This window comes from Manihot esculenta, chromosome 9, assembly GCF_001659605.2.
Source record: "Manihot esculenta cultivar AM560-2 chromosome 9, M.esculenta_v8, whole genome shotgun sequence".
In the NCBI taxonomy this organism is placed as follows: domain Eukaryota; kingdom Viridiplantae; phylum Streptophyta; class Magnoliopsida; order Malpighiales; family Euphorbiaceae; genus Manihot; species Manihot esculenta.
Genome location: NC_035169.2, coordinates 32,614,091 through 32,627,488, shown reverse-complemented (window position 1 = coordinate 32,627,488; position 13,398 = coordinate 32,614,091). Strand labels below are relative to the sequence as shown.

Sequence of the window (13,398 nt, the reverse complement as noted above, 5' to 3'; positions counted from 1 at the left end):
TATTTTTATATATGATGATAATTTTTTAAATTAAAAAATTTTTAATTTTTTTTATTTAAACACAAGTTTTGCAAAGAAAATTTATAAAATTATTGATTTAAAGAGGAATAATTTGTATTATATTTAAAAATTTAAAATTCATTTGCAGTTGATGCAGGCGGTTGACCTACTCAGCAGGTCCACTCAATATAATTCTTTTATTTTTTTTATATATTTTGCACTCGTTATTTAAGAATTCAAATTAAAAATATGAAAACGTTCCAAACACACTTTCATGTGTAGTATAGTATCAAAGTAAATGCAAAATTAAGTATAGAGGGACTACAATTAAAATAGCTACATAATTATCAAAAAAATTTATGAATTACAAATATCAAACAATATCATACATTTTATTAATTTTACATAATTAAATTAAAAAAAAAAAGTGCCCATTCCATATAAATTAACTTATAATTTACAATATTAGGTGAAAAATTCTAGCATAAAAGATGCTTTCATTATTATACAATTTCATCATATAATATTTAAATTCGTTGTTTAATTATTATAATGGGGTGTAAATTACAATATTAAAAATATCAACTTTATAATTCTGATATATTACATTAGTTTCATTCAAAAACTAAATTTAGGAGTTTGTGTATAGAAATAATTTAAATTAATTAATATTTCAAAATAGTTATAACTTATAAGTTTTATGATGAAAGAAATATACAAATTTTCTGAATATTTTTTAGGCTATTTTTCATAATTGGTGCTAAAAACTAATTTTAAATATTAAATTTGCTAAAACTAATTTGAGAGACAAATTAGTAAAATTAATTACTTAAAATATTTTTTTAATAATTTAAATAAATGCAGAAATTATCAATGTTTCAAATTTTCTCTTTTTCTACAAGACCTATATATTTTAAAGCAAGAAAAGTATTTAATGTAACTTTTTTTTTCCCCATAGGAAAAATGGTAGCCATGGTTCATATATACCATCTATGTTAGCTAATTCACTTAGCTTAATAAGTGCTATATCTTTATTCCAAACCCACAATCAACAAATGTAAGGTATGAGAAACACGACTAAAACCTTGTTGGGTCTCCTCAAAATTTTCATATAGGCGAAGGAGGCAGAAACGCCAAAAAAAAAAAAAAAAACAGCTTTAAATTCCCACCAGAGGTGGTTATTCATGCTCTATATCATATATCAGTCTACCCCATTGTTGGGTCTCAAAATTTCTGCAATTTCGTGATAAAGCCATTTCAGTTCTTGTTTTCTGGTTCACCAGCAGCTTTACAATTCTCTGTCAGCACCTGCAAAGCTGGTCTAGTTCCCACCTGTTGTGCATAGAACATGCAAGTTAATAAACAAAGTGGCTAAAGGACATGGATGTGTAATGTTTTGGTGTCTGTACCTTTGAAATATTTCTTCCATCATTGTTCTTATTTGCAATCTGCAGTTTTTCTTTCACCATCTTGGTTAGCTGCCTTAGGCTTATGTCCTCGTATTGTTTCTCTTCCTCAGCTTCCTTCTTTTTGATCTTATCTTTCTTAGGTTCTACTTTTCTGCCACTGTTTTCAACGTTCTCCTTGTTAATGTCTGCATTGATGATCTTCTGAATCGTTGCTTGTTTCTTGGTTGAAGATTTCCTTGCTGTTGACTCATTTGGCCGAGGGAACTGACCCTGAATTGTGTTGGCTGCAAATGGCGAGGAAATCACCGTACTCACCGTACCACCTGTGACTTGATCTCCTGAGACGACAGTTTGATAGGGACTCATTTGCTTCAAGGAAGTTGGTGACTTGTTTAATGTTTGAATGCATGCGTAAGCAGCTTCTACTGGAACTACATGGTCGTCACCCAAAGGAATTTCAATTGCAACTTCACTGTCTGAAACCAGAGGACAACAGAAAGAGCTTTTCTGGTCATGGATTATCATATCAGATTCCTTAGCTTCCATTACATTAACCCCGACATTATTGTACTCGTTTGCTAAGTCATCTGAAGCTTTCTCGCACTTTTCATGCTGGAGAATGAACCTGGGGCTTTCGAGTTCCTCCTTTATGCTATCAGGTAGTTCCTCGCATTTCTCAAGAAGCTTGTCTTGGATTTTATCTGCATTGCCATTTTCTTGAACTTCATCTGATTCATTGCCTTCAGGTAATTCCTTAATGGCATTATCATCACATTCTTCTCCAATAGCAGCATCATCATTGCCATGCCGTTCATCCTCCACTGAATTCATTTCATAGCTTTCATGCTGGAGAATAAACCTGGGGCTTTCGGGTTCCTCCTTTATGCTATCTGACTTCTCAAGAAGCTTGTGTTGGATTTTATCTGCATTGACATTTTCTTGAACTTCATCTGATCCATTGCCTTCAGGTAATTCCTTAATGGCATTATCATCACATTCTTCTCCAATAGCAGCATCTAGATGCAGATCATCACTGCCATGCCGTTCATCCTCCACTGAATTCATTTCATAGCTTTCATGCTGGAGAATAAACCTGGGGCTTTCGGGTTCCTCCTTTATGCTATCTGACTTCTCAAGAAGCTTGTGTTGGATTTTATCTGCATTGACATTTTCTTGAACTTCATCTGATCCATTGCCTTCAGGTAATTCCTTAATGGCATTATCATCACATTCTTCTCCAATAGCAGCATCTAGATGCAGATCATCACTGCCATACCGTTCATCCTCCACTGAATTCATTTCATAGCTTTCATGCTGGAGAATAAACCTGGGGCTTTCGGGTTCCTCCTTTATGCTATCTGACTTCTCAAGAAGCTTGTGTTGGATTTTATCTGCATTGACATTTTCTTGAACTTCATCTGACCCATTGCCTTCAGGCAATTCCTCAATGGCATCATCCTCACATTCTTCTTCAATAGCAGCATCTAAATGCAGATGACTGCCATGCTGTTCATCCTCCATCGAATTCTTTTCATAGCTTTTGCCCTCAGATCCAGACACCTCAAGGGTCAATGAATCCATGACCTCAGATGAAGCTTCATCTGGAAAATTAACGATTGTTTCCATGACAATAACAGAATCGTCATCAGACATTTCTACAATCAAAGAATCTTGACTGCCATTTAGTTCTTTTTCAATTTCTGGCTTCAAAGCAGCATTTAAAGTCTCAGAGTTGTCCGTAATCACAATATCTGAACCTGAACACAGTACATTGAATGACTTTTACATGAAACAAACAAGGAAATCATAGATCAAAGGTCTACAATAAATAAATGAATAAAATAATGCACCTTTCTCTTCCATTGCTTCACAGTTCATATCTACCACATCCCCTGAGGTTTCCACTTGCTGAAAAGATGATTCATCTGAACTATCACTATTTTCTTCATCATCTTCGTCTAATCCTGAATCATTATCCAAATTAGTGCAAGACTGAGAACCTATTTCCGCATCATAATCAACCACTTCATGATCATTTCCCTTTTTATCCTCTTGATGTTGAAGTTTTGTTTCACTTTCATTCTTGTGCAACTGATCTATATTCTGGCAAGGAACATCTGACTGCACTTCAACCTCAGCATTATTCTGGTGCTCATGAAGTTTATCCTTTATTTCACTTACATTCTCTAGAAGCTGATCTAAATTTTGAAAAGAAACTACTTTGTTATCTATTTCATGGTCATTAGTCTTGCTGTCTTCTTGAACTCCATGCTGCATTTCATTTTCATTCTCTAGTGATTCATCTATGTTTTGCCATGAAAGAAATTCACCTGTGTGCATTATGATCGATGTCAAAAATTCAGAACCTAAAAATTTCTACGCAAATATTTACAATATTTTCGTACTACATTTGATAAATGACTTAACATTGTCAATTATTTATATTTTCCAAATTTTACCTGGCAACTAAACGAAATCTAGAGGATGCGTGCAACAGAAAATTATTATGCTGCGACAAAAATACAAACACTTACCAGGCACATCATTCTTCTGTTCAGTTTCCTCGCACAATCCCTCAATCTTCACAGCTTCAACTCTCTTTTTTTCCTTCAGGCTCAAATCTTCTATGCTTTTCTCCAACAACCTCACTGACTGCCTCGTACCATATACTCTCTGAACCGATTTCTCATCCTTCTGAGCCTCAGTTTTCCGCCTAGTTGAAACCGCTGGAACCTTCCTCCGGGAAGTTCGCATTGCTGGAGTCACTGGCACATCACTATTCTCTTGACCTGCTTGTTCCTCATTATCCCCGATTTCCGTCAATTGGGCATCCATTTTTCGCGTTGCTGAAGCAGCTTGTACCCTTCTCCGGGTAGTGGGCATTGCTGGAGTCTCCAGTAGATTCACATTTTTGTTTTCTTGTCCAGTCTCTTCAGCAACAGTTCTTCTTGTTGCACGGCGATTACGAGTCATGGATTGCGAGCTTTCAGGCTCAACATTAATAGGCTTTCTCCGAGTTGAAGTTCTACATGCAGTTCGAGGCTCCACATTAGTAGTTCTCGCCGGGGATTCCTGAGGATCTGATCTTGGTTCACTGTTGAGTTCATCAAGTCCTTCCACCTGGAAGAAGATAATTGAAATCAATAATCCAAAACTACAAGCATTCCCAAGAGTTCAAAATTTCTTTTCAATGTTAACAGATTACAATAACAGAGATCACAGTAAATCCTTCAAAAATGGTGAGTTGAAAGATTCATGTTGCAACCAAACGAATTTTCAATATAGAAAAAAAATGATGAGATTTCCAAAATTTTCTTCTATTCCTCGCGATCAACAGAAACGTGAAATGCGTATCCAAGGATTAAAAGCAAGAGCATTACCTTCTCAAGAGCCTTGAGAGCATCGGCCATGGCGACGTTGGTCATGTTAGCTGGGATCTTGTTCTTCTTGCAGAGAGCTTGGAGCTCTTTCCTTGCAAGGCTGTGAAAATCCATTTCCGATCGGAAAATGACGAATAAGAAACGAGGTGTTTTCTGGTAGCGAAAGACCGGTTCTTTCTTCTTCTTGTCGAAAGTGGGAAGGAGAAGTAGGGATATATATACATGTATTAGGTGAAGGAATTGGAAGGGTTAAGCGAGAGAAAAGTTGAAGAAACCCTAGAAGATATGACCGTTGGAGCGTGAATTTGAAATTTAAATCTAGAATTGAGTATTTTCTTTTACTGGAAAATGTATCCCGCAAATTTTTGAGAGGGTTTCAGATTCATTTGTTTTGGTAAATATTTTATTTTGAATAGGAAACTTCTTTTTTGTTTTATTTTTTTTCTTAATGGAGAAAATTTATGGATTTATGGCTGCTTTTAGGCTTTTACCTGAAATTGATAATTTACTTTAATTAAATAATAAAATGCATGTATTAGTTTCCATTATATTAAGATCACTGTTCTGAATTTGGATATGCTCCACCTATTCGATCTAAAAATCTATAAAATTATGCTTATAATAATTTCAGATTATGTTTAAAATCCAGTTAAAATGCGATGGTCATCTATAACCTATTGATTTAATTTTTCATACATTACGTATTAACACTTTATTTAATACTAACCTATTTTAATAAAAAATGAAAACACAGTGCACATCCGTTTGAAATAATTCATTAATTTTTTTTATAATTATCTCATTTAGAATAAAAAAATTTTTCTTTTTTAACTTAAAAAAACTTCATCACATATAAAAATAAAACCATATATATTTACAAAATTTCATTCAAATTTTTTTCTCACAAAATTATCCATACCATTTTGAAAAATGATTTTTTTAAAAAAAAAAAAACAAAAAAAGAAGAAACCACTCGGGCCATCTGTTAAAATAAAAATAATTGTAAAAATCATAGGCATCCGCATGAATTCTCAACCAATAACTTTTTCTAAAAAACTATATTTAAACAAATCGTACCATCAAGGCTTTAACAAAATAATGAAGCGACTCGTGAGTTTTGAGAACGTAGATCAGAGTCTTAACAAATGGAAAGAAGCAAAACATATAGAAGCTAAGACAGGTAACTGGAACACAAGCACTAAAGAAAGACATTCCAGAGAAACAAATAACCTACAATTTGAATTCTTCATATGTAATTTGCAATTTTTCTATGAGTTTTGCACTTTGTGCACCACATTATCACTACAGAGAGTACTTATTTCACAACAGCACAATGGCCCAAGCATGAGGCCGTAGCTCATCACTCCATCTGATGATTTATCAAACGAAATTATAAATCAAAAAAGAAAGTCTACATTGATCCCTACTGTACCAGATCTCTCTATACCTTTCTTTTTTTAAAGAAAACCTAAAAACGTCAACTCATATGGAAATAAAATTTACATATATATGAATCTCAAACTACCTGCTTCTACCTGTGATAACGAGGGATTACCTTCTTTTCTGCCTAAATCAAAGTTTTTCCTTCAGTAATTTGCACACCAATTTTTCAGCAACTTTACCATCATCACAACCTTACCATCATAACAACCATATGTCAAACATGTTCCCTGTATATAGTTTCACCCATGGTTACCTGCTTCACCTAATGTTCAATAAGTGGGTAACAGAATCTACATCCCAACAATGCCACTGTATAATGGTTTGGGTGCAGAATACTTTTGTTAGGAGGAAATTAGCAATAATTATTGCACCTATAGCTATGTACACGTTAACTAAGATGGTGGTCTCTCTGCATTTCCGTTTGATATAACCACTTTACATGCGGCTTTTGATGGCGGTCTATTGATCTTCTCAAGTAACCTACTGAAAACTAATTTGACAGGTATACAGGCAACTGTGGTCGGCCTAGTCGTCTCAGATTTAAGCAGCCCACCCATTTGACTGATACTGCTATAATGCAAAGGCTTACTGAAACTCTGCTGTACTGCAATTGAGGATAAGGTTCTTGTTTTTTTGTTAGATGATAAACTTGCTTTCTTCTGCAGCTTTCTTTGGAATTTCCTATCCATTGAAGGCCGAGAGGTGTGGGGAAAGCTCTTCCGTACCAAGGTTGCCTTGTGACTGAAATTCCCTACACTTAACTTCCTAAATGGCAGCCTTCCTTCTTGGTCTATGAATTGAGGATGCTCAGAACCCAGCACTGATGATAAAAGAGGGCGTGGGACCCTATAATTGGTCCTTCGAGCAGTCCTCCAAGCTGGTGAAATTGAAGTGTTTGCATCATGGTCAACTGCTTCAGTGCCATGATAATCATTTATAGAAATAAGAGTTTCTGACGAACCCTCTTCCAGCGCTTGAATTTGGATTGGATGTCCTATAATTGCCTTTCCGTTTAACTTGCTCGTAAGAGAGACAATAGGAACGGGTGCTTTTTGATAGCTTGCTTGAACCTTTAAATCCACATCTACCAACATGGATCTAGCCCTTCCACCATAATAATGACGGCCAAAAAATATTGGATTGAAGTGTTCCACCCTGTCTTCCAAATGTCCTTTAAAAGCAGGTCGATCCTCCCAAGCCATGTCCCTCCAATCAATAGTATTATGACCAATATTATTTCTACCTTTGAATGCATACCTGGATGCATATGAAGAACGATCATTATACATCCCAATATATTTTCTGCCCAAATCAGCATCATCAAAGCTATATCCCCTTTGACCCAAAGTGCTACCATTTATCTTATGGTAGGTTCCATGAAGAGGACCATTTAAAACTTTTTCGTCAGCTCTATCTGAAGACTTTTTGGTAAGGTGCCGAATATTCCTTTTTCCTTTCAGTCGCCATTTGGACACTGCTGCATTAGCAAGAAAAGGATCATCAGGATAAAGAAGCGAAATTTCACCAGAAAATGCCAATTCATCAGGATCCTCGCTGCTTATACTTCCATGTTCTGGCACTTCAGGTTGTCTCAAAGCATTCTGTTCAGCTTCTGTAGGCATAATAGTACCTGAACAGACGAGCAAGAGGCTAATGAGGACCAAATGAATAAAATAACAGAAAATCATGCATAAAATTAATGCTTAACAAAATACAGCACAATGAAACATACAAAGCAAAATGCTCAAGTTCACATAAAATACAGCAAAATCCTCAAGTTCACATAAAACTTAACTGAGAAGATGTTCAAATTTTCATATTATTTCTTAGGATGAACATTTTGCAAATTATAAGAACACAAGACTTCCTAATTGCATCAAAAGCAATTTAAGCATACCCAACCAAAAAAAAAAGTAAAAGCACCTTAAACTAATGTGATTACCTAATTTATTAGTAAAAAACAAAGGGGAAAATTCAGAAGAAGAAAGGTGCTTAGCCTAGTAATATTTTACATGGCTAGGGATATTGTTCATACCAGTTAAAAATATGCAATCAAGAAACAGAAATTAGGAAATAACCAGAAAGGGTAGTGAATTTCAGAAAGAGAACAGACATTATCACCCATGAAGCAAACAATTGATCTCTGAAGTCACCACTCAAGGGAAAAATAGTAGATTGATATAAATAGGAACACTAAAAACTTGACCTGGTAAAACAGTCATTCCATCAGCCACATCAGGTTCAGTCTCAGAAGAAGCAGACTCAGATTGCAGAGAGTCAGTCCCAGAAGAGTCAGATTCAAGATTTTCCATAAAACCAGAAGAAGAGTTCTGTTCTTTCAAGGAACTATGATGAGGATGGTCATCATCATCTTCAGACTTGGAAGGCAACATCTTAATCTGGTTTGGAAGAAGTTCTTTATCATCCAAATAATCACTAGAATCAGCTGGAGAGTAAACACATCGACTCCTCTTTGCCTGAATGACCTCCACACCGTCTGCTCCTGAAATAAAAGTAGAAAGAATACTACAGTCAGATTGCTAAAATGTCCGACTTTTAATTTTTCCGTATTTTGCAAAACTTGAACAAGAGAGTGGATCCTGTCATGTCTCTTGACCAAATATTTCCCGAATCAACCCTCACATGAACTCCTTTAGTATAAAGAATCTTTACCATTTGCATGATTTCTTCTTTCCATGTTAGGGGCATCAACAGGATGAACTTGAAAGTGAGTATCTCCCATAGGTTTCATACAAACATCAGAATCACTAGATGTTGGAAGCTTTCGCTTTGAAGCAGTTCTGAGCCCCAAATCCTGTAATCCTCTCATCCGTGGTGTTGCTTCAGAATGATCATCTCCAGAGATTGGCTGATTTCCATCCTTTGCTTTTGCAGGAATGCCAATAATCTCATCTTTGATACTTGTATTCAGTTTGGCATTTCCAGGTATTCCACTATTATTTGTCAAACCCTCTGAAGCAATACCGAGATCCTTCTTTGCTGGACCAGATAACTTACTTCTTTGGTTATCGGAGGTTGTACTTAATTTTCCTTGTTTCTTCATCATCTGTTTTTCAAGCTCAAGTGCATGAAGAATTGCATCTTCTCGACGTGCGTATTTCTCTCGCTTTTTTATTCGCATGCCCTGTGCAGATTCAGCTCTTTCAATGCAATCATCAAAGTCACCACATCGAAATGCCTTCACACGCTTAGATTTTTCTAAATTGTACCAGTCCCTGGAGAAGTACAAGAAAATATTTTTTCTTCACAAAACGCATACTCAAAGTAAATCAGAACAAAGAAGTAATATGCATGTCGTTGTGGTATGATATGGTCATTAAGGTTATTATTTGCATTCATTTTGTTCATGTTCACATAGGTTTTTGTTGGTTTTATTTATCTTTTAGTTAATGCACTTGTTATTTCTTTAATTGAGTTTAATTTATTTATCGATTCTTTTCTAGGTTATAATGATGTTTGGAGAGTCTTGGAATGCAAATTTGAACTCTAAATAGGGTTTCCCTTCAGTATAAAAGAAGGTTTCCTTTAATACATTTGGGGTTTTATTTTAGATTCAGATTTATGGTTCTTAATGCTTGATTTGTGATTGATAATTTGATAATTTTGCATAGATCTTATATATAATTGAAGAACTGAAAGGTGAAGATTAATATTGGAAGCATATAGATTTGCACCTAGGATTCTAGATCTATAAATAGACTTTAAAACTCTGACAAATTTGTTGATTAATCATAGATCTTAATGGATTTGGTTGATTTAATACCATGAGACTAGGTATTGCTTCAATTAGAACACATCTTGAGTGCCTTGAAGGTGAGTTTTAGATTAATTAAGGATTAATCTCCTTCAAAGCATGATTTTCCAATTGTTGAATGGTTAGACTAGATTCATAGTCAACTGAAGTGTGAATCCCTAACTCTGGAATATCTTTGATCACAAGTGTTTGAAATTAATTGGCTAATTAGATTTAGTTTATAATTTTCATTAGCTTCCCTTTAGTCTTCAGCTGCACTTTGATCATCTAAATAACTACATTGTCACAGTTTGGTACTCAAAATAATTCTCTCGAGAATGATACTTATCTTATCACTATATTACTTGATACTATCCATGCACTTGTTGATTTTGCATAACATAGTGTATCCACATATCAAAAAAAGGCTTATCTCTCCAACATATTACTTTTCACTCTTCCCATCTTTTACTCTTATGCATAAACATCATAGGAAATATATCTCTAACAGTTCACTTCTCCTTCTTCTCATTTTCCCCTTTTATATGTGAACATTATAGGAAAAACCTCTTCCTCCAACACAGTAATTTTCACTCTTTCCTTTTTTTTTAATCCTCCTACATATAAAAAAGAAGTGCAGCCCTCATCAAAAAGGGCATACAACAGAAATATCACAAAACAAACTCTGAAGCTCATATGTCAAGAACCCATAAAAAGTGAGCAGTAAGAAACTATACGCTAAACCAACAGCCATGAATATCACGTCTTACAGACGATGTTTTATGTATGGACATCAAAAGGAATTCCATTGTGTCCCAATCAAATACACCTGTTTAACATCAAACAAATTGCTCTTGAAGCTAACTTACTTTTTAGTCCAATTCTATATCTAGAATTCTAGATAAATGGCTTACAAGTATAAAAACCCTGGATTATCTTGTACATTCTAATGCATAATCCAGTAACAAATTACTTTTGTACGTTATGTTTCTGAGAAAAAAAAATGGAATGAGGAAGAAAAGGTAAGGGAAGCAGCCAATTCTCAGCATATAAGACTCTACATTTTGTGCATTGCACATCATACTTATTTCCTATATTATTCATGTACACACATACAACCACTCCACAACTAGGTGATTAAGAAATCTATGTCCATTTTTGTCATCAATTAGGGTTACAAGCTGGTTCCAATGTCTACTAAAATTAAATTCACTGATCCGCTTAGGGCATACCTCAGGCTGAAGGCTTAAAACGAACTTTACTACCTCTATTGTGGTCAGGAGGGAAACCTAACTGAGGTGTGTGCCCTATTGCTTAGAACTACACCTTTTTCAAGGCATAAGGTTTGCACCTCTATTATATTTTTTCGGCCGCATTTATTTTTTTTATGCTATTGATATCAGGTTGATTATTAGTTATGGTTTATAGCCATATATCAAAAGGATCTATACTAAAGAATTGTCATGTAATGGAACTAAAAGCAACAAAACAAACGCAAAACCAAATATAAAAAGAAGAAACAACGAGACTTCCACCAAAGAGAAAGGAAGAGAGAAAGAGAGAGAGAGAGAGATGACCCTCCCCTCCAGATAGCATTTCCATAGTCCCAGCTGAACAGCCTTCTTTCTCTCTTTCATTCATTCCACCTCCCCCACCCCACTCTTTCTTTCACCTATTTCTTTTCTTATTCCCTTATTTTATCCAACTGCATTCTAAGAAACCTAGACTTCATGAACTTCGCTACAAAGGAGATAGGCGCTGATACAGTTTAATAAGTTTGGGTTCCTTTATTTTCTTTACCTATGAAGGATTCTAGTAGCGCTAGCATTAGTTGCAGTGTAGTTGTTTTATGTGGAATATGAATGTATGATGTTAAATTTGAATTTACGAGCAAATTTCTTCTCTTTCACATCTCATCCCTCAAAGGTATGCAACTGTGCCCTACACTCTGACAACTTCATCAAAAAGACAATAAAGCAATCGTCAAATGACCTATCACTCTCCTACATTTACAGAAGCAAAACCCATCAATAGCCATATAACTCTTGCCTAACGGGTGAAAGAAAAGAATGAACATTTTTGTTATTAACGCTAGTAATGGCTTTGGCGAAACTTGGCTACATGTAATAGAATATGTTATGCAAATACAAAGACAACCTCTTAAACACCAGAAAATCAAGTATTTCTCAAGCCAAAAAGCAAAGTGTTTGGACAAATGATGAAGTGAAAGAAGTGAACCGGAGAAGCAGAGATAAGTAAATGAAGAAGCAGAAAAAAAAAAAAACAACTCCCAAAAAAGGGTCAATGGCAAGCATATGTAAGAAGACGTACACGCTAGCGTCTTCTCTTCCAAGGAGCTTGACCGGAGTCCCTGTCCGGGGAGAAGATAGATTACACTCTGCCAGCTCTTCAGGGCTCATTATCTTCCCCGGCCACCACGAGCCGTTCCTCCTTCTCACCCAAACAATCGGTCCTACACCACAATCAACCGCACCAGATCCCGAACTTCCCATCGCCACTCTGTCTCTCCGCGAACGCCCTTTCAATATCAGCCCCCAGCGAAAAATAGAGCGAGAAGCGGAGGAACGGAAAACAAGCGTGAGAGGATGATCCGTACGGAGAGAAAAGGGCTTCCATTCAGATTTGGGAAATTTTCATTTTCATTTATTTGTCAGGGTTTTGTCTCAGTTTGAATTTGATGAATTGTCCTCTCTCTCTCTCTGTGCAGGAGCTTATGAGTATAAGACACTTCACGTCGGTCGGCGTCGGCGGTGGAGGTGGTTTGAGTCTCTGGTAACACGGTTGGCGGTTTTGATTATGATATTTGGGCAAAGTAAGGAAGAGAAAGACTCAGCTAACGAGAACAATGAACAGGACAGAGGAAAACAAAGGAGCCAGACCAGTGGGTGATGGGAAGGAGAGTGGTGGCTCAGTGATTCACACGCGGATAACTCGCTTGAGTTGATCTGTGTCAAATGCCTATCGCGTGCTCCTCATCCCTTTGTCCTTCCCGCTTTTCCCCTTTCTTCTCTGCCATTTGGGCCTCCATGGGTCTCCCATTTCAACCAGCAAACCCGGCCGATTTTTACATTACGTTATAGCCTAGAATAAAAATTTTCTTTGTTGGAATAATTATTAGATTTTTTTTTGAAAGAATGGAATAATTATTAGTTAATTACTTCATTTTAAAAAATACATTAAAACATTCTAAATCATAATTTTTTTAAAAAAATATGTGAATCTTAAATACACCAAAATTATATTACGTATTAATAAAATATTTTTAATTTCTTTTATATCAAATATAATTCTTATATATATAAATTTAAGTTAATGGTAAAAAGTATCATGTAATTTTAATTTTATTATAAATATATTTTATATTTTTTAATTAAAATTTAAATTTTTAAAG

General features: G+C 35.3%; 2 protein-coding genes across 3 annotated transcripts; both read right to left on the bottom strand.

Annotated features, from left to right (window-relative positions):
* Window positions 1–1,073: 1,073 nt before the first annotated feature.
* LOC110622246 (titin homolog) lies at window positions 1,074–5,192 on the bottom strand. The gene is made up of 5 exons (XM_021766700.2): window positions 4,790–5,192; window positions 3,944–4,529; window positions 3,260–3,739; window positions 1,410–3,166; window positions 1,074–1,332 (listed from the first exon to the last, which is right to left on the bottom strand). The coding sequence occupies exons 1-5, from the start codon at window positions 4,901–4,903 to the stop codon at window positions 1,258–1,260; spliced, it is 3,012 nt and encodes a 1,003-aa protein (XP_021622392.2). The 5' UTR covers window positions 4,904–5,192; the 3' UTR covers window positions 1,074–1,257.
* An 823-nt stretch (window positions 5,193–6,015) lies between these two features.
* Window positions 6,016–13,026, bottom strand: LOC110622909 (uncharacterized protein At1g51745). Of its 2 annotated transcripts, XM_021767629.2 has the most exons (4): window positions 12,318–13,026; window positions 8,906–9,468; window positions 8,439–8,735; window positions 6,016–7,862 (listed from the first exon to the last, which is right to left on the bottom strand). In XM_021767629.2, the coding sequence occupies exons 1-4, from the start codon at window positions 12,497–12,499 to the stop codon at window positions 6,625–6,627; spliced, it is 2,280 nt and encodes a 759-aa protein (XP_021623321.1). In that variant the 5' UTR covers window positions 12,500–13,026; the 3' UTR covers window positions 6,016–6,624. The 2 variants fall into 2 exon arrangements, with proteins under 2 accessions (XP_021623321.1, XP_043815618.1); XM_043959683.1 differs by lacking the exon at window positions 8,439–8,735.
* Window positions 13,027–13,398: the final 372 nt, after the last annotated feature.